Consider the following 22,444-nt stretch of genomic DNA (forward strand, 5'->3'; position numbering starts at 1 on the left):
GCATCAGTTGCTACATTTTTCTATTGTTGTTTCAACAAAAATTTTAAGCTACTTACAGATAATCATATTTTTTTTATTCAATATTTTTAGTTATGGGTAATAATGTTTTGTTACCTAATAATTAAAAGTATATTGTATGATTTATAATGGGAAAATAAAAAAATACTTTCCTGTGTTTTTCTAAGTTACATTTTAAGAAATAAATTGCACTTTTAAATCATAGAACTGTTATCACATCACAAATGTATGTGGCACATGATATTAATATCTCCATGTAGTATTTATTAAACATGTAATCCTCTTCTTTATCCTCTTCAGTCCAATTCTATCCAGTGCCTTGGCCTCTATCTTCAGTAAATGGGACCTGCCTGTTTTTACATTGCCTTTTAACATTGCGGTCTGTCTGCATATAGCTGCCACTGGACACTACAATGTATTCTTCCCCACTGTGTCAATTGAGCCAATCAACACAGTCCCAAACATAACCTGGTCTGATGTCAAAATACCCCTGGTATGTATTTATTTGATAAATCACATATAATGCACTTTAATGCTACAGATGCAGCGGCCGTTATCCGATCATTTCTCAGAGCAGTTTTAGTAAAGTTTGCTGTATTCCACGCAGCATTCACTCGTTAATCTTCCGGGAAGGCTGTCAATGAAACCTGTTTACCGTTGTTGATTTCCTTGATTACCTAGATTCTGATTTTGTTTGGGTGCAGTTCTGCGTGTATCCGCCAGATGGTAAAAGTGAATCCCTTTGCATAGACTGTACAGTGGATAGTGGGTAGTCAATGTGCAGGTTTTTAAAAATCAGATAAAAAAAAGTTTCCACTACAGTGATCCATTGTAAATTGACCTTGGTCGCTGAAACGTTATCAAATTTAGGCGTTTCATAATTAAAATCTCAAAACAGAATGTTGTCGACATTATTCATTGTTCTACATTGCTGTAAGAGTGCTTTAGCCAATTTGCACTATAAGAATTATTTGTCGTACTTGCCTTGATGTGGATACTATAACAATAGCAGAACTGCTATTTTGTTATCACTAGGATACCCCCAGTTCCTGACAAAACTGTCTGACATTAAAAAGGTGATACATCCCTATGATACATGTAGTGAGCCTTGCTGATTGGCTTCGCCAGAATAGCTCTTATATTTAAGCACCACCACTAGCAGCGAGGGGCTTAATTGATGATGAACAGGGCACTGTTGATGAGATGACAACAGTGGATTTGCTCAGTGGGAACTACTGCAGAAGATGCACTGTTTTCTTGTCAGTGTTACACTTCGGGTGTGAGAGTGCTGCCTTAACATACTGTTTTATTTATAAATTTATTAAATTATAAACTAAAATTGGTTCAGACTGGTAAAAAAATTCTGTTACATGCACAGGACGTGCAGAAGTACCTGTGTTTTAAGAGGTTGTGACAGTTTTATTAAACAGTGAAAAGACTAAAGAAAATGTGAACAAGTGTTTTTCTTCTTCAGTTGGATTGTCTTACATAATTTTATCATCCCATAAATAGTAATTTCCCAACTGTGTAGAAAATTGACTGTAACATTGCGTTCTGTGATACTGATATACTGTATACATATGAAGCTATAATACTCAGCCCTTTGGCTCTGTAGTGACATTAACCAGTTGTTCAGAGTAATGAATCAAGGCACTTTTCTATGATCATTCCTTACTTTCTCTCTTCAAGAATCAGTAGGATTCGTGCAGTAACAGTACCAATCAGGAACAGTTAAGGCACCTTCGATAACATGAGCCATCATTGACAGCAGCTATGTAATCCCTCCACTCCCTTCTCAGTGTAGATTGAGTAGGCCAATTTGTCAGTCAAGTATCAACATTTCTTAGACGAAACTGCATGTAACAGGTGTGCTTTTTCATGGTAACCAAAAAGTGACATTTTCAGTGTGTTGCATTGTTTTGTTCATGTTTTCTTTGCAGTTGCTGCAGGCTATTCCAGCCGGAGTTGGCCAGGTTTATGGCTGTGACAATGCATGGACAGGAGGACTGTTCTTGATATCGCTGTTCGTGTCTTCCCCCATTATATGCTTGCATGCTGCAATAGGTTCAACTGTGGGAATGATAGCAGGTAAAATCTTAATAACATGCCTTACAAATGTTTATACATTACAACAATTAAACACACATAAAAGCCTAATTTTTATTTGAAATAACACTATTTGGGCAGGATAGAAATGCGGCATACATTTTTAAAAATGTCATAAGGCTCCTACCACATAATAATAAAACACTACTCCAATGCAGTTATTACATTTGCTTCTAAATGAAACCCCTGCTTTTCTTAACAAAACCTCTACTTTAAAAAAAAAAATCATCAAAATTATATTAAGTGACAAATGACTTATAGTAATGTTATAATGTGCCTAGCTCTGCATTACTCATTCATGGGTTGTTGCTACAGAAAACCATGATGGAAGCAATTCCCGAGCACATTATCATCAAATGTACATTATCACAACTTCTTCAAGACAGAACTTTGAGCACAAGAGGGGTGAGACAAAGCCACAGCCCTTTGGTTTTGCAACAGTTGACTTGGTGTTCGATACATATTGACAAAGAAAAGGAGAAACTGTGATAGAGGTCACAGACCATCCCAGAAGATTCGTGTTTAAGGTGCACACCTGGATAATTAGAACATAAGTTTTAATAAGTAAAATTAAAATAGGATGGCAAAAAATATGTGACGTTGTGCACTCGTGCAATATACTTTATTAATTGTGTCAAAAAGTTAAAAACCAGGATAAGGTGGTGAGCTCAGGTTATCCAATGGCAAATATGCACTGGCTAATATTCTGTTATGTACAGTAGAAATAGCCTGTCCTTGAAATAGGGATGTAGAGTATGAGGAATCTATGTTTTTACAGTTGTTAAAAGTAGGTGAAAGTTAAGCATTCTGTTGCGTCTACGTGAGTGCACCATAGGTGGGTGATGAATGCCTTTGTGTGGAATGCCTGTGATACTGTGTAAAAAACAGGTCGGGTGCAAAGATGGGTGGGCAATTCATTTAGGGCCCTGTGAAAATTAAGTATCGGATACGAAAGAAAAAAGGTAACACCCTATAAGAAGAATTAAAAAGAAACAGCAAAACATATTTCGTACTTATCCTTAAAGGGACATTCACACAAATCCTTTCAAAGGTATTCAAAGAGTAATCTCGATTGAGGAACCATTCCTTGAGATCATTAGCTTTTAATTTGAAGTCTTCTTCAGTGGAGAAATCCCTCATTAGCCTCAGATACTGACCCATTGAGATACTGACGATAAGCAATCTGCGATGTTGCCTTTGGGCCAGAAGAAGGCTATTAGTGGCCATGCTTTTTCTAAACACTGTCTTCTGAATAGGATTGTTGGTGTATTTAAAGATTCCAAGGAGAAAACAGTGTTAGCCTCCCACCAGCCCCGGTACAAGTTGGCATAAGTAGGAGCGCTGGCTGTGCCCATAGCTGTACCCTGGGTCTGATGGTAGACCTTCTCATTGAAGAGAAAGTAATTGTGGATTAGGATACTGCTTACAATGTATTCACATTAGACCTTTTTTCAATATGTCCTAACCCACAATTACTTTCTCTTTGATGGGAAGTTCTACCACCAGACCCAGGGTACAGCTATGGGCACAGCCAGCGCTCCACGTATGCCAACTTGTACCTGGGCTGTTCGGAGGCTAACACTGTGTTCTCCATAGAAAACTCTATGTACAGTGTGAACATTGAACTGTGGCTCAGGTAAATAGATGATATTTTGAATTTCAAATTAACCACAGATTTCAGTATAAACTAAATTTATTTTCATGATCTTAAAATCTTTAAAGATACTAACAAAGCTATTCAGACAACAATGTTTAGAAAAAGTACAGCCACTGTGACGGTACGGGGTAGCCAGCCTTCATAATAAAGGTGAAGCTCAGTTTGCTACCCCTAAAACCGTGGTTCCCCTGCAGCTTATAACACCTACTGTATAAGCTGGGGACAATGTGTGTGTGTTTTGACCTCTTATGTGTTTTAGGTAGAAAACTGGGACTTCGGAAACGGGACCCTAACAGTGGATACAGCGGGGCAAAACAGGTTATAATGCATGAAAAAAAATTCTGGACAAAGTTAGTGGTTGTCCCATAATTTTACCCGTGAATCTCTCCTGAGTTGCGGGTACTCGTATGCATTTTCATAACGTTATTGTTCCTTTTAAATATTGCCCAGCCAGTAAGTTCTTAGAATTTGGTTTTAAAACTTGACTGCAAGGACAAGTTTTACCACCCAAGTTTCCGAGCCCAAGTTGTTGAAATGTGATATCCTGAAAATGGGTATTCATCTCTATTGAGGCAGCCCCGGTAATTTGATTAGCCGGGATGCCTGCATAGAGATAGTGGGTCAAAGGGGACGATGGGAGTAGCGAGGTGTCGGGACATCTGGTTGAGCGGGGAAGGGAAAAGAACCTGGTTTAGTGACAAGGCTACCCATGGGGGAAACTCTTTGTTCTCTCAGACACTGTGTAACCTACACAGCGGGAGGTAAGGGGCTGGCAAAGGGAAGCCATTGCTCATACGCACAGTTCCTATTGGCCAGTTTGAGTTTCCCGCTCACCGACTACCTGTGCCCCTTGGTACGCCCTGTCTTCTGACTGGGACAAGAAGCCGAGCCTCCAACTGGTGAATGGATGTTGCACTACGATCCCTACTCTGATTGGCTGCCATTCCCTGTTCCAGGTTAGGCAATGGACACCAAGGTCTATGTAAGGGGACTGCCCGATCAGAGTAAGAGAGATTTCAGACTTTCTAGGCTTGGTCCGGTGAAGCAGAGGTGGGCTTTTCAAAGGTGCTTTGCTCGCAATAGCAAAGCACTCAGGATTGAGGTGCCGGAGAAGCTTAGCCAAGCTACGGACAAGTTCTAGATATGCAGCCAAGTTCTACAATCGAACAAACACCCGGCCAGCGGGGAAAGCCAGGTATCTATCCCATAGATAGTACTGTGGTGTTCGTGGACGTAGAGCGGACAGAGTAAGCCTTCCTGAAGCAGCCACCCTGCACCTAGTTGTGTATTTTCCCTGTTTTTGTGTTACTTTGTGTGCCTGCTGGTTTTACCAGAATAATGAACAACGGATTGAAAACACCGATGGATCCAAATGGATAAGTCCCTATATCGTGCAATCAGTGTCTGTATATGGGAAAGTACCCTTGCACAATAAGATAAGCAAATAGAGACAATGATTCTGGTCCTTTATGTATTGCATAATTGGTGAGTTAAAATAACTATTTAATTGATATATATTAAAATATTCTGACCAGACTATATTGAATATGATCTCAGAATCTTCGTGATGTACTGTACTTGTTCATAGTCATTTTTCACGCAAACCCAATACATGTTTGTTAAGGTCCACACGCAAAGGATTCTTTAGATGCAACAAGTGCAAAACCTGTAGACACGCAACCAACCAAAAAGTTCTCTAACAATGAACACATCAGTTCATTTATGAAAAAACACTTCATAAATTGCAGGACTAATAATGCTATACAGTATATATTATTTCTTGCAAGTGTGGCCACATGTATGTAGGCAAGACCATTATTGAACTAAGGAGACATGTTCTCGAGCTCATAAATTCCATCATTAATGAGCAAGACACACCAGTGTCCAGACATGTTAATCAATTACATCAAGGTGACAAAGGCAACCTCACTTTCTGAGGCATAGATCACCTCTCAAGCACAATGAGAGGTGGCAATATGGACAATGGTTTACGTACCTAGGAAATAATCTGAGTGGATATATAATCTCAAACCCCTCAATCCATTTGGCCTCAATAAATGTTTTTCCTATACACCTTTCATTTGATATGAGACGACATTTTCCAGAATTCCCCATCTAAACACGATGAAATCAGGACTCTATATGGAAATAAGATATGGCACAGAATCCATTATAATAGTGATATAGTCCTTGGTTGACCCTATTCAATAGTGGTCTTGATCCTGTGTAACTAACTCCTCCTAGCCTTTATTCAATGAAACAACATACAAATCAAGACATTTTACTGAAGTAAATGATGAATTCTATTCCACTGTGATGACATTGTAATTGACATAGAGCAATCTATCTGTTCAACACACTTGTGCTCACGTCAGTTAAGTTTTAACTTACAGTTGTACTGTAGTTTGCTGCAATGGCTAAATCCCATAGAGTGCAGCAGGAGGTTTTCTATTGGTTACCAGTAGTCTCTTGACCATTCCATGGTTACGAGACACTACTTAAGGCTCGATCGCCCTACATTCGGTTACTCTGCCCCTGACGTCATAATCAGGAAGTGCTCAGTAAGAGGCAGAGAGGGATAATATGTTGCTAGGGCAAGGGAAAGATTAGTGATTTTGTCTAATTTTTCATCGCGACCTTACTGGCATTGGCAATATTAGTTAAACAGGCAATTGCTAGCTACATTGTTACACACTGATACTAGTCCAGTTTGAGAGAGGCAGCCACCGCACCCACTGATTTCAGTGACACACTTAGCAAGGAGATGGTTGGTTTGGTTTTCTTTACCCTAAGGCTATATCTTTATGTGTGCCCCCATAAATCATTTGGAAAACAAGCTATATATTCACACGCTCTTTGAAACTCGTAATCAATCTAGGTAAATGTAGTCTTGTGTTGCCTATGCTTATTTAAGCTATATGCTGCATCTTTGCCTTTGTGTTTAGAGATTTAATTGGCAAACAGAATATTTACTTAGGTTAACTGGGTATTTGATTACGCCTCTCTTGAATCTAGTATGTTCCTAGACAAAGGGTGTATTGTATTGTATTGTATGTCTTTATTTATATAGCGCCATTAATGTACATAGCGCTTCACAGTAGTAATACACATGGTAATCAAATAAATAACAGATAATATAAATAACAGGTCATGGGAATAAGTGCTTTAGACATAAAAGTAACATTAAGGAAGAGGAGTCCCTGTCCCAAGGAGCTTACAGTCTAATTGGTAGGTAGGGAGAACATACTTTTTATATCTTTGTCTCTGCTCCTATTAAAATAATTGGCATACGGATTACTTACCTAGCTGGTCACAGTGTATTAACACAGACTTATTAGCCAGTATGTATTTGCCATTGGATAACCTGAGATCTCCACCTTTTCCTGTTTTTTTTTTTAAACTTTTTTGCCACATTTAATAAAGTATATTGCACAAGTGCACCACTTCACTTATTATTTGCAATCCTATTTTAATTTTACTGTACTTATTAAAAGTTACGTTCTAATTGCCCAGGTGTGCACCTTCAACGCAAATCTTCTGGGATGGTCTCTGACCTCTATCACAGTCTCTCCTTTTTGCTGTCAATATTCACCTTATTTGCATAGGTAGCACCCTTGCACCTTCTTATTGAGATGTATTTGGGGCACTATAATTATATCTCCACATTTCAATTGCGGTTGAGCCGTGTATACTCTCTTCTGTGTTAGATACAGTGCATACAAAAAGGGACAAAGGATATGCTGATGAACATTAAACATACCACTACCTATCCTTTATTGTGACTAAGAGAACTTGGATTTAATGTCCCCCAAATTTATTTAGTAATCCACAAAATATCTTTCACTGTGCCAAGAGAGCAACAGTTGCTGGAGAGCGAGCTGGAGAGCGAGCTGGAGAGCGAGCTGGAGAGCGAGCTGGAGAGCGAGCTGGAGAGCTAGCTCTCTTGGCACAGTGAAATATATTTTGAGGGTTGCTAAATAACTGTGAAATCAGTTTAAGTGAGGCGTACATTAGCTTAAAATGAGTCTCAAGTGTTCAATAGTCATTGTCACGGGAGACCAGTACTTTTAACACCTTAAGCTTAAGGGTTCAATTCACTAGGCAGTACACAGTAGGGAAATAAAATGGGATTTATTCTGGTAAAACCAGCAGGCATACAATGTAACACAAAAACAGGGGAATACACACTTAGCTGGATGTCTGGGGGGAGTCTCTAGTCTCATTAGGTGCAGGGTGCCTGCTTCAGGAAGGCTTACCCTGTCCGCTCCATGTCCAGGAACACCACGGTATTATCTACGGGATAGGTACCTGGCTTTCCCCGCTGGCCGGGTCTTCGGCTGCATCCCTAGAACTTGTCCTCAGCTTGGCTAGGCTTCTCTGGCACCTCAATGCCTAGTGCTTTGCTATTGTGAGCAAAGCACCTTTGAAAAGCCCACCTCTTCTTCTCCGGACCAAGCCTAGGAATAGTCAAGATGGTCTGGTTCTTTGATTGGGCAGTCCCCTTACATAGACCTTCCTATGTCTAACATGGAACAGGGACTGCCGACCAACCAGCGCAAGGATCGTAGTGCAACCACCACTCACAAGCGGGAGGCTTGGCTTGTTGCACTCATCAGAGGAGGGGGGCGTATCGAGGGGCTCAGGTACCCGGCGAGAGGGAAATTCAAATTGGCCAATGGGAACTATACCAGGCCCCCCGCAGCTACCAGGCCCAGAAAAGTTGTCTCAGATCTCCCCTCCTCTCAGTGGCCCTGCTCAGGATTAAAAGTGCACCAGACCTTTAATACACGTTCTCCAAGAGGTTAAAAGTGAAGGTTTCTTTTATAGATCATGATGTTGTAGGTCAAATAAAACATCATTTGAATTGTTGACCTTTCCAATTAAAAGTGCAAAAGCAAAGAGTGAATTGCTTGGATAAACAGTGAAACTCTCTGTCTTTGTCTTTCAGGACTAAGTATCGCAACACCTTTTCATACAATATACTTTGGATTGTGGGGCTACAATTCTGTCCTTGCGTGTATTGCAGTCGGGGGCATGTTTTATGCTCTCACTTGGCAGACTCATCTACTTGCTGTTTCATGTGGTACGTCCTTTTTGTACAAGATCCTGTAGAAGGGCTATTCCATAATCATGGGTTTTCGTGTTAAAAAATGTAAAAAAAAGATAAGAGAGGTGAGGTGAGGAAGAAAAGCATGAATTATACAATTCTTTCCTCGCCATGTGTTTATTGACCCTTAGTAAATCCCCCTATAGTACTTACATGTAAACTGTAAATCCTATGAGGTTTCTTGTAAAATAAGCAATCTGACTGCACTGTGAGTACGTGACAGAAAAGTCAAGTGTGGCAGCCATAACCGACCCTTTCCCCCACTCGCAACACTCAACACAACTTAAAGACCAGGTTTTATTTGCTTGTTTTTCGCTAAAATGTGTAACCCATTTGCAATGAAGACGCTTCTGTCAGCAATAGGGTTAAGGAGAATTACATAACATATGTAGGATGAACTCATCATCCATTAACATGGTCATCTCCATAACATTTTCAGAGTGTGCGGTCTCGTTATAACTGCATTTATTGCTGTGCTCTCATAGATGTAACATATGCTGTGCAATTTAATGTATGTCTTATAATTGAAAACATTCTTAATACGGTAGCATTTAGACTAGCAACTAGAATTTGAATTCAATGAGGGTTGGTCAGTTGTTGGAGGTGGAAGAATTCCAGTGTAGTAGCATCTCCAGTTGTATATTTATCTCCTCAAACCTCCCTCCAAATAAAGTAGGGAGACATGCTTGTGCTGAAAAAAACAGGAGTACCCTGGGAGCTATATTAATTATATGCAAAGTATATTTAAATGAGTCACCTCCCACACTTTCTAAAAGGCTGTCCATAAGAACAAGCCTAAAGTGACTAATGTCTGGACTGCTGTCAGACCCAACAGGACTAGAATCCACAACCACTGCTACTCTGGGCTTCAGCTCCTGCAGTGTGGGCTAAACCAGCTGCTGGGTAGTACTGTTGAAATTGTCTACTAGCATATCTCCAAGGGATAACTATTTTGTTGATTGTAACCTGCATGCGCAGTGGGGCCTGCATTGCACCTGACAGCATGGGTCGCTGGATGATGACGTCAGAACGGCCCGTTCTGAGTAGTTATTGAATCCCCTGTGTTGGGGGAGTGCCCTAGACACACTAATTGCAGTACATTGGTTGTAGCTGGAGATCGCCAGGTGAGGTGCATTATTGCATAGATTGGGTGCTGGTGATTGGTTGTATGTGATTTATGTGCACTTAGAGTGGGTTATATAGGTTGGTCACTCACAGTTGGTGGTTGCACGGCCCTGAGGAAGGTCTCCCTGTGGGACCGAAACGTTGGCATTTGTGTAACAGTATGTTTTGAATACATCTTTTTTGGACTACCCCTTGCTGTATGCTGTCTCTTTTATTAGTTCACGGACTGGTAACTATGCTATATATATATATCCATATATACATCTTTAAAATACTGTAGAGATAGAATAAACAAAGTCATACACTATTATAAATGTGTATACTATTGTATAATAAGACTAATTTGCTGTTAAAAATTCACTACAGTGCCGTCTATGATGTCTTCAATTCAAATGACAAACCTTAAAATGCTACTTATTAGTAATTATTGGGATAACGAAATGTAACATTTACTTAGTTTCTAAACTTCCGTGTGCACTAGTTACACAGTTATACAGTACTTATACACATTGTGGTTTCTGGAATAAGTAAATGTGAAGGACAATTGGTAAAATAGTACTGGCACTAATGTAATGTTCAGTACATGGATATCTACATGGTGCAAATATATGAACCTGTGAACATATTCATTTAATTTTATTCATTAACATCTCTAATTGATTACTCTTTTAGCTTTATTTTGCGCATATCTGGGAGCAGCTCTGGCCAATATGATGTCGGTGGTAAGTATAGTTTTTTCCATTTAATGATTTCTATGAGGGTTCCACCAGAGCTGAACCTTGCTACAGATGCAGCAGCCAGGATTCAACCATTTCTCGAAGAAAAAAAATCGAGATCTCACCGAGATCCTCGGTAGGTTGACCGCAGCAGACTAATGGCCCATCGGATTATAACAGCTGTGTTAATCCTACCGGGGTCTACCTGTCTGTAAGAGATGCGCAGTAAGAGATAGACTGAATCGGTCACTCTACCTGCGCGCCCCTGACAGGCGATGGCAGGGTTTTTATTTCATTTTAAAATTACAGTATTGTAGCTGGGGTTCTCCAGAGCTGAACCGCATTGATTTCTGGTCCAGGGAGCCCCTACTTCCCAAGTTACAGGCCCTGGTATGGGGTGCAGGTATCCCAGCCATGTTAATTTCATGTGGGTCACGTGGGATTTAAATTCTGCAGGGGGATACCGGCACCCCATACTGGAGCCTGTAACTCAGGAAGTAGGGGTTCCCCGGACTTGAAAGCAATGCGGTTCAGCTCCGGAGACCCCCAGCTACAATACTGTAATGTTAAAATTAAATAAAAACCCCGCGATCGCCTGTTAGTAGCGCGCAGGTAGAGTGACTGATTCAGCCTATCTCTCACTGCACATCTCTTACAGACAGGTAGAAAGTTTGCTGAAAGTTATAGTGTCCCTAAATATTAAGTACATTATGCACTGAACTATTGTTCATTTTAAACGTGCATGTCTATAAAACCTTATTTTGATAAATAAACCTCGAAATTGCGTTTCCCTCAGTTATGTTAATGATCATATTATATTTCTTCTAGACATTCTGTATATGCTTGTCACTGAGCAAACATTTGACTTTATTGAGAATGCATTTTAGCTTTCAATGCTTATTTACTTGTTACGTAATGCTGCTAACACCAACACGCGTATGTTTTCTCTAGGTTGGATTGCCATCATGCACATGGCCTTTTTGTTTGTCCGCTCTTACATTCCTCTTACTAACAACAAATAACCCAGCTATATACAGACTACCCCTGTCTAAGGTCACTTACCCGGAGGCAAACAGAAGCTATTACCTCAACATGAAAAAGAAGGACAGGAAGGAAATAGATAATATCTAAACTCAAGGTGGCTGCTTGATTTTACTCAGAACTGATATATACATGTTGCGTTTTTTTAGAGCACATTAATCACTGTCATCACTTCCGATCACTTTTCAGAATGCAAAATCCACAAAATGAAGCACTGCACCTGCTTGTCACAAATGATGTGGGGGGGGGAAATACTCATGGTTTAGACAGAACACTACTATGAATATGCATATTTGTCATCTAAAAAATGAAGGTGATGCTGTATGCTGGAAGAATGTTTCATTCAGAATGTACTATTTTTGCAAGGAAACTATTTAACATGTTTGGATATAAGGGAATGGTTATCTGGCCCTTTATTGTTAGTGCGTTAAACAATAAACCTCAGTGTGTGCAGCTGACTAGGTCTGTGATATTGTACCAAGGATATAGAATGGTACAGTAGAGTTGTTTATTTGTAACAATTTGTACAGGAAGTAAACATGATAATAGCACTGGAAAAGGTGAATAAGATTTAAAGAGCAAATCAACCAAACTAGCCCCAATTTGGTTTACAGAATTGGAACTGGGGCATCATCCAGAGCTAAAATGCGTTATTTACTGTTTCAGGCACCCCCCCTACTTCCCAAGATACATACTGGTGAAATTACTGATATTACTTTATACAGTGCATGGTTTAAATGGTATTTATCTGGCCGTCCAATAGGAATCCAGAACTGATGATGTTGCAGCTTCCTATTGACCCGAGATGTGGCAGACATTTTGTTTCCCCTGAGGGAGATTTAAACCCAATTGCTTCACCCATAATTACTGTATCTTGGGAACCAAGGTTCCTATCCTCTAAAAAGGGGTTTAAAATTGTAAGGGATACTGCTCCATTAACATTTTGGGGCTATGCACTATTTAAAGAAAAATGGAGGCAAATAGTATCATTTTCATATTGCTCCTCTTAGCATCAGTATATCAAAGCCGTTGCTTCTATTTTTTCTCCATGTGTATCAGCTTGCCATCGAGAGACTGTCAACAGGATGTTTATTTGATAAGGAGAAGGTCATTCAAGTTTATTTTGTCAAATATTTTTTTCTTGTTTGCATAAAAGTTCATTCCGACTATAAAACATATAAAAAAAATATACTGTACTGTGAACTATTGTGTGAAGTGATGCGTGAATTTCTATACAATGTAAAGCTATTGAAATAATGCACTGAATAATATTTTGAAGAAAAGCTACAGAAAGAAAATCCTGTGGAAGAAAATGTTGTTTAATGCAGACGAAACAATATATTGATGACATTTGCACAAATAATTAGAAAAATATGTTATTTTCAGACATACTGTAGCCATTCATTTAAGCAGTAATAGGAATTAATATCAATTACATCACAGAAACTTTTGCTGTTTAAAAACAATTAAATTGTAAAAAAACAGATGGAGTAGGCTTCATTGATTCTTTTGCTGGAATATAGTGTGGTATGTTTTACAAAAACACTGCCTCTGAACCCTTTTTAAACTGTGATATTCTATGTTATAACAGCATATTTTGTGTTTTTTTGGGACAAGGAATCCATCTACATTTGCATATGAACGCAAAAAGGAGTGCAAATGCACTCTACTGGGTATATCAGCTAATTGGAACTATATACAAACGTGGTGTATGTAGGAAATCCTTAATTTGAGATAAATAAAAAACTCAAATTTGTACTGTATAGACATTTCTGGTGGAGGTTCTCACATTGTGTATGAAACAAAAAAAAATATATATAGTGCAATATATCGTGGATAAAAGCCCACTAATATGGTCCTAGTTTAAATGAGGCAATTGATGGGTTAAAACCCACAGGTGTAAGGTGAGATGGTTATATAGAAATCTCCTCTGTGATGCAGCCAGATCGAATCTCTCCATATGGTTAAAAGAAAAGGCAGAACATAGAATAATACCTTTTCTAAATTGAAAGAAACTAAAAACAAGTGGAGACACAATCACATTATCCCACTATTCATATGTAGACCACACAGGGTCAAGTTTAAATGCCGCTGCCCATCTCCAACAACCAAAACTCCACTCCTTAGTTTTCCAGCTGAGGATCATGGGGGGCGCTTCCGTATTAGGACATCATGTCATCAGCAGCTTCTTCAGGGGTCTGTATACTGACGCAGTGAAACATGTAGGGTATACAGCAGTGAGCCGTAGTACTGGATCTGCTACAAAGGGCATTGGACCGATATCATGCCACCTTACACCTGTGGGTTCACCTAGGACCATATATGATTGGGCATTTTTTTCCCTCTCCACTTCTATTGGATTGTACCACGATATATTTCATTATATATTTTAATTTTTTTATTTCATAAACACTGTGAGAACCTTCACCAGAGATCTTCAATCAAGTACAAGTTTGAGTTTTTTTAGTTATCTCAATTGTATGATTCCTACAACACAAATAAAAAACAAAACATCTTATGACAACTGTGGCTTCTACATGGTTTCCCACTCTTTCACACACACAAATATATATATATATATATATATATATATATATATATATATATATATATATATATATATATATATATATATATATATATATATATATATATTCCTTTTGGCTCAAAACATAACACAGAAAAGGTTCACCAAGTTTTGTTTTTACATAGTTCCATTTAGCTGATGTATATCACTTGAGTACATCTGCAATCCTTTAATTGTTTATATTTCACTTTTTGAGACTACTGGGTTAGTCTCTTTGAGCAGCACTGCACATGTGGTGTAACTAATATTGTTACTTTGATATTTACTGTACACTTGTTTTTCACTTATTTTCACATTTTAAGTCACTTGCGCTTGTTTTTTTGCACTAAATTTGTATGTGACTAAGAAACTTACACATATTGTTTAAAAAGTTTGTTATGTACCTGCACTGTCTGTATCTGAATTCCACAAAATAAAGTATCATGTACTAATCCATTTGTATCCTTTATTTTGATTTTTCTTTTTTACTTAAAAGAAAAAAAGATTGGTGTGAAACAGCGCTAGTAATAAAACTGAATAGTATAAAACACAGGCAGCCAAGTAAAAAACTGGTAGTACAACCAGTCAGAAAAACATAGCAAACAAAGGATATACCGGCCCCACAAAATGGTTAATGAAATCAAACCGATTGGTGTACAGTCCAAATGGAGTCCCTTAAATGATGGAATTCGAGGATTCTCACATCAACGGAGTATATGTGGAAAAAAAGAGAGAGAAACAAATAATAGTGCAGTATATCAAACACTATGATTGTGGGGACAAACTGACAACACAAGACATACAGGACATACAGACGATAAACACTAGCACGGCCTAATATTAATGAAAAGCAAATTTATTAGGTGTGAAGAATACATACTATAACGCATCCGGAGGGGTAAAATTACAACCCTACTCACAAGATGCTGGATATATACAGGCAACGAACTGGATACATGCAGCTGGGCTCCCAAGATGGCGACCGGAGCACTCTGGTCGGCGTCCTCACGTGACAGGAGTGGAAGGTGGGTGGGCGGATGTGACGTCACATCCACTGAAGTCCCACCACAGACGTTCCTCCTCTAATCCTCCTCTGCAGGCTCACCGCGATGCCACCACGAATCAGTTGTTGCACTTAAAAGACTGCAAATTTCTCCACAGGGAACTGCAGACTTCTCCACAACCTAGACAAACTCTAAAAACACTTGAAACTTCCCGACGCGTTTCGTACGCATGCGCGTACTTCTTCAAGGGATATGCTAGCCTTTTGGACTCTATGGTATATATACGTTTAAGACGCACAAGTTGGCCCTTTGGGATATTTCGCAGCCACTGCGGATTATGCTGACTGTCTGCGCGCACATAGTTATTCGCCTGCACAGGCTTAAAGAAGGTCTTGGTGTGCAATATATCATCTTTGACATATATGTGAAGGTCCAAAAAGTCAATGTGTTCAGTGCTAAAACTACAAGTAAATTTAAGATTAAGGTGATTGTGATTTAGGTATGTGCAAAAATCATCTAGTGAATCCTGTGTGCCTGACCAAATAAAAATCACATCGTCAATGTAGCGCCGCCAGAGCACCAGGTTTGCTCCTAGAGGACGAAATATCCCAAAGGGCCAACTTGTGCGTCTTAAACGTAACTGTTCCGAAGAAGAGACTTTTAAGAAACAAGCAGAAGATTTAAAACAAAAATGTATTAATAGAAAATATCAAGAGTCTGATTTGAAGGAGGCTTTTAATCAGGTCAGTAGGATTAATAGGGACACTTTACTTCAATATAATGTCAAAAAAAAGGACACATTAGAAAGGTGTAACAATCAGGTAGCGTTCATCACTCAATACAATGAGATGGCGCCAAAAATTAAACAAATTATAAAGAAATATTGGCCAATTTTATTACAAGATGAAGTGTTAGTGGATATTCTTCCAAAAAAACCTAACATCATATTCTCAAAGGCCAATGACCTGAAATCAAAGTTAGCTCCGAGTTGTCCGGTAAAACAACAAAAGCAGAAACAAGGAGGGAGTTTAAAAGGTTTTTTCACCTGTGCTAAGTGTATAGCATGCTCCTTTAGTAAAAATGCCAGACAGTTTACATCTAACGTCACCAATCGGAGCTACTCCATACAAAAATTCATCAACTGCCACTCAATGTATGTTATATATCTATTACAATGCCCTTGTGGCTTACAATACGTAGGCAGATCAGGGAGAACGTTCCAAAGACGTGTGTATGAGCATATTTACAATATCAGGAGGGGCTTGGTGACACATAGTGTCTCACATCACTTTCTCTTGTGCCATGACAAAAACCCTAAGGGTCTTATCTGTCAGGCCATTGAGCAGGTTGATGTTAATCCCAGAGGTGGAAGTAGACTCCAGCAAGCCAGTATGCGTGAAGCTTACTGGATATATGAACTCAAAACTCTCTCCCCAAAAGGAATGAATATTGATTTTGAACTTAAAGCCTTTTTGTAATTTTTACCATTTTTCAAAGTTCTGCCTCTTAATATTTATTTATTTATTTATTTTGTAATGCCTTTTTAATGTTTTTAATGTTTTTATGTATTAATGTTATCATGTTTTATGTATCAAGTGTTTTATGTTTGTTTATCATGTTCTGTTTAGCATAGGCCCATCCTATGTGCTGCCTTGAGTCAGTCCAACATGGGGTTAATATAATGCAATTATCAAATTAACCAATAAGAACTCAGGACTGACGGTATATATACCATAGAGTCCAAAAGGCTAGCATATCCCTTGAAGAAGTACGCGCATGCGTACGAAACGCGTCGGGAAGTTTCGAGTGTTTTTAGAGTTTGTCTAGGCTGTGGAGAAGTCTGCAGTTCCCTGTGGAGAAATTTGCAGTCTTTTAAGTGCAACAACTGATTCGTGGTGGCATCGCGGTGAGCCTGCAGAGGAGGATTAGAGGAGGAACGTCTGTGGTGGGACTTCAGTGGACATGACGTCACATCCGCCCGGAAGTCCTGTCATTTGAGTGACCCACCTTCCACTCCTGTCACGTGAGGACGCCGATCAGAGTGCTCCGGTCGCCATCTTGGGAGCCCAGCTGCATGTATCAAGTTCGTTGCCTGTATATATCCAGCATCTTGTGAGTAGGGTTGTAATTTTACCCCTCCGGATGCGTTATAGTATGTATTCTTCACACCTAATAAATTTGCTTTTCATCAATATTAGGCCGTGCTAGTGTTTATCGTCTGTATGTCCTGTATGTCTTGTGTTGTCAGTTTGTCCCCACAATCATAGTGTTTGATATACTGCACTATTATTTGTTTCTCTCTCTTTTTTTCCACATATACTCCGTTGATGTGAGAATCCTCGAATTCCATCATTTAAAGGACTCCATTTGGACTGTACACCAATCGGTTTGATTTCATTAACTATTTTGTGGCGCCGGTATATCCTTTGTTTGCTATGTTTTTCTGACTGGTTGTACTACCAGTTTTTTACTTGGCTGCCTGTGTTTTATACTATTCAGTTTTATTACTAGCGCTGTTTCACACCAATCTTTTTTTCTGTGATTGCTTTGTTTTGTACAATTTGGTGTTAGCTGCTTTTTATATTTTATTTTATATTCTAAATTATTCTTAATAAGTGTCATCATGAGTTCTCTATTTATGAGATCTCGTCAAAATGTCAATGTCGATCACATCTTCAGTGATCCAAGCTCAGTCCAATTTATAGAAAATGTGACTGAAGATTTTCATCCAATACTTGCTCAGTTGGAGAAAACACTTATGCTAGAAAGCAAACAATGGTGGGAGGCCACCACACTGAGCAAGTATTTGGAAAATCACCGTATCCCAAGGGGTCTCAGGGTTCGGAAAAAAACTACCGCTGATGCACACAATGAGAGCTTCATGAAAGAGTGGAATGAAATACTAGATCAGTGTTCATTCGCTCTCATTAAGCTTTTGGTGCACCAACGAAGAAAAACCCTAGTCGAGTTGGATGATCATATTTTAGATATGAAAATTCAGCTTGATCCATACAAAGACAACAAAGAGTTGCTTGCTCTAGAACCGACAATTAAGAAAAGGTTAGATCAGGCAGAATTAGAGATAGTCCAAATTAAACAACAAAAGTTCTTTAGGGACAAGCAGGACTATGACACTGGTTGTCAAAGAGACTGGGCAAAGAAATCCAAAGAGACCAATGTCACGAAGGTAGAAAATAAGAAACCTAATCCAGTGATAGGATCCAAAGAACCCAAGGCTAACAGGAGCAAATATATACAAAAGGAAGTGAAAAATGGCCCAAAGAGACCCACTACTAATGTACTAGTTCCTACACCGTTTATACCGGTCAAACCACCCTTGCATGATAAAAATCTATATCTGCAACAAAAAAGAGCCAAGGAACGGTATGATGCACTCGCATTACCTCAGTCAATGCCTATCCCGGTCAGCAATAGATACACACTGCTGTCCGACATAGGATCTGAGAGTGATGCAGAGAGCATCTCGTACACACCCCTCCCCACACCAGCCACTAAATCCAACTTTTCTTTTTTAGAATGGAGGAAGGAAAGAGAACACATCTTCCCAGAGGTGGAAATAGTCAAACATACATCAGAAATCCAACCTCCTATAAACTACAAAAAAAGAAAGACAGGACCCGAGGGAGAAGAGGAGGTACTAGTAGAAATCGGGTAAAGTCCAAGGTGGAATATCCAAATATCTTCAATATCAGTCAGTATCATCTTACTGATATTGAGAAAAAGGTACTCAATAAAGGTCTTAAATTTGCCCGTCTGTGGACCAAATAGTTTTAATCTTTTTATAGATGTCCACAAATTTGCCCGTAAACTCTCTTTGAAAAAATATTTTGCTAGGGATGCAATATCCAATCAAATAAATCTAATTCAAGAGGTACGCAGCACTACTGACCCTCAAGAAAAGATTTTTAAGAAAGCATCCACCTTTTACCCAAAGTTTGCACAAGGACATTTGGTGAGCTCCTTTGTTGAGATGGTCAGTATGGATTTAGAGAATTTATGTAGAACATATAAAATCAAAAAAGACAATTTTAACATTCAAGAAAAAGAGGCAGTCCAAAATTTAGAGAAGAATGACTCTATTGTCATCAAATCGGCTGATAAGGGTGGGGGTATTGTGGTTATGGACAAAGAATATTACTTAGAAGAGTCCATGAGATTACTGGGAGACAAGACCACATACCTCCCCCTTACCAGTGACCCTTTGGTGCAATTCAAGGCCGAACTGGGAGAATTGCTGACTTCTGGCGTAGATAGTGGGGCGATATGTGAAGATGAGTTCAATTTTTTGTCAGTTCAGTTTCCCCGCACACCGTTATTTTATTTTATACCTAAAATACACAAGAATTTATCTGCACCCCCGGGGAGACCTATTATTTCTGGTATTTCTTCCCTCACTTCAAACCTTTCACAATTTATTGATCACCATCTTCAACCCTTAGTCACTGGTGGTAGATCCTATTTGCGAGACACGACACATATATTACAAATTTTGAAAGATCTAAAATGGCAGCATGGTTACATTCTTGCTACGGCCGATGTAACATCTTTATACACTGTTATTGACCATCATCAAGGCTGCCAGGCCGTGTCTCGCAAATTGGAGAACTCTAGTGGCTATTCACTTATCAAAAGGAATTTTTTGATTGACAGTATTTGGTTTATTTTGTCGCACAATTATTTCACCTTTAATTCTCACTATTACATTCAGAAATGTGGTACCGCTATGGGCACGAGGTTTGCTCCTAGTTATGCCAACTTATTCATGGACAGTTGGGAGGAGGAGTTCATCTGGAACAACTATCCTCTAGGAGCAAACCTGGTGCTCTGGCGGCGCTACATTGACGATGTGATTTTTATTTGGTCAGGCACACAGGATTCACTAGATGATTTTTGCACATACCTAAATCACAATCACCTTAATCTTAAATTCACTTGTAGTTTTGGCACTGAACACATTGATTTTTGGACCTTCACATATACGTCAAAGATGATATATTGCACACCAAGACCTTCTTTGAGCATGTGCAGGCGAATAACTATGTGCGCGCAGACAGTCAGCATAATCCGCAGTGGCTGCAAAATATCCAAATCCCAATATCGTTGCCTGTATATATCCAGCATCCTGTGAGTAGGGTTGTAATTTTACCCCTCCAGGTGCGTATATGTATTCTTCACACCTAATAAATTTGCTTTTCATTAATATTAGGCTGTGCTAGTGTTTATCGTCTGTATGTCCAGTATGTCTTGTGTTGTCAGTTTGTCCCCACAATCATAGTGTTTGATATACTGCACTATTATTTGTTTCTCTCTCTTTTTTTCCACATATACTCCGTTGATGTGAGAATCCTCGAATTCCATCATTTAAAGGACTCCATTTGGACTGTACACCAATCGGTTTGATTTCATTAACCATTTTGTGGCGCCGATATATCCTTTGTTTGCTATGGTTTTCTTTTTTACTTGCTATTATTTGGTTTGCCAGATCAGTGTTAGAAGGCAGGAAAAAAGAAAAAGGAAGAATGGTGGAGCACTACAACAAATGTCCATAGAAAAATAAACAAACAGGAGAGTGCGTTTCCCATAAAAAATAATTATTTAACGGTCATGAGGACAAGAAAAGGGCAAAAAAGCCCCACCAACGTTTCACGCTTCTCAGGACGCTTTGTCAAGGCAGACAGGGAGGAAAGCAGACCAACGGTACAATAAACTGAGTTACCAGCTGAAAAAAGTGATATAGAATAAAGTATAGAATGTATCCTGTGTTTTACCTTGAGCAAAGGGTTCGGTTCTAGAAGCCACAATTTCAGATGGGCATAATGAGAGTTTAATCTGCTCAAAGCACAAGGAAGGGTAATGTAAAGTATAAAAACTTTAAGTCCTTTCAAACACAATTTTTTAAAAGCAGACATATCGACAATATCATTGAAATTTCATCAACAACCATAGAATTACTGAGACCTCTACTGATCAGGTCCACCGACAGGAGGAGAGTCGGGACAACTGTCACCATCACGGTGGTGGCTGTAAAGGGCCTTTCTGGTGCTGGAAGATGATTTCGGGCCTCTCTCCCCTACTGTTACCTGGTCTCCTGTGTAGGCCCTGCCCTTGTGCACTGGAGGTTAGGCCCACCTGGAAGTAATGCCCAACTGTTCGGCAAAGCACCTGAGGTCTCTCCATAAGGTAGGGTGTGTGTGTGTTATGAAGAGGGGGCTATTATGGGGGGAGTTATGTGAATGGAAGAAGGGGTTATGTGAATGGTGAGAGAGGGGGTTATGTGTATTGGGGATGGGTTATAAATATTGGAGGAAAGAGAGGTGGGGTCATGATGGAGAAAGAGATGGGGGTGGGAAGGAGGGAGAGGTGGGGGCATGAGTTGTGAGAGAGGTGGGGGCTTGAGAGGGGGAGAAGTGGGGGCATGGGAAAAAGAGGTGGAGGGAGAGATGTGGGTTGTGTGTGGGAGACGAGTAGGCATTGGAGAGACAGGTGAAAGTAGAGAGAGGTCGGACATGAGAGATAGAGGTGGGGCATGGGAAAGAGAAGTGGCTGAAAGAGGTAGGGTTGTGAAGGAGAGAGAGTTAGGGGTGTGAATGAGAAAGGTAAGGGTGTGAAGGAGAGAAAGAGAGAGAAAGGTTGGGGAAAGAGGGAGGACGGTGTGGGGTTTTGGGAGGAGAGGTGAGAAGGGAGTGAGAGAGAGAGGAGGGAGAGGATGAGAGGGAGGTGAGATGAGGGTATGAAAAATAAAAGGGGGTATTGAAAGGCTGCCAAAACTGAGGGGATGGGGGGGCCCAGTGAAAAATGTTTGCAGCACTGGTAATGATTGATACAGACAGACACTTCCATATTGTTCATATATGTGAAATTGTGTAAATGAAATTTAACTAGGAGAAACAGGATCTGCATTAGCCTGGAGTCAGGTAGCATGAACACAAGTCAAACAGATAACAAGGTCTCCAAGAACCATTTGCGGATTTGCTATGTCTAGACTCGCTAAATCTTTCATTGCCATTGGTGTTCCAGAGTAACTTTGTAAGCAACACTGGGTACTTTCCCAACTGGGCAACATCTAAGCCATTGCGCGAAACA

The 22,444-nt window shown here is 39.6% G+C and overlaps 1 protein-coding gene across 11 annotated transcripts in view; it reads left to right on the forward strand.

The window, feature by feature from the left end:
* Positions 1-19,015, forward strand: part of SLC14A1 (solute carrier family 14 member 1 (Kidd blood group)) — a 51,203-nt gene extending 32,188 nt beyond the window's left edge. For 7 of the 11 annotated variants that reach the window (XM_075585400.1, XM_075585383.1, XM_075585350.1 and 4 more), the window contains 6 exons: positions 319-511; positions 1,959-2,106; positions 2,440-2,529; positions 8,730-8,864; positions 10,686-10,735; positions 11,681-14,790. In XM_075585400.1, the coding sequence (XP_075441515.1) occupies positions 319-511; positions 1,959-2,106; positions 2,440-2,529; positions 8,730-8,864; positions 10,686-10,735; positions 11,681-11,860 (796 nt within the window). In that variant the 3' untranslated portion in view covers positions 11,861-14,790. Of the gene's footprint in view, positions 1-318; positions 512-1,958; positions 2,107-2,439; positions 2,530-8,729; positions 8,865-10,685; positions 10,736-11,680; positions 14,791-18,876 lie in introns of those variants that run through there. The other 4 variants (XM_075585374.1, XM_075585366.1, XM_075585391.1 and 1 more) reach the window with 4 other exon arrangements.
* Positions 19,016-22,444: the final 3,429 nt, after the last annotated feature.

This window comes from Ascaphus truei, chromosome 1, assembly GCF_040206685.1.
Source record: "Ascaphus truei isolate aAscTru1 chromosome 1, aAscTru1.hap1, whole genome shotgun sequence".
Taxonomy (NCBI): Eukaryota; Metazoa; Chordata; class Amphibia; order Anura; family Ascaphidae; genus Ascaphus; species Ascaphus truei.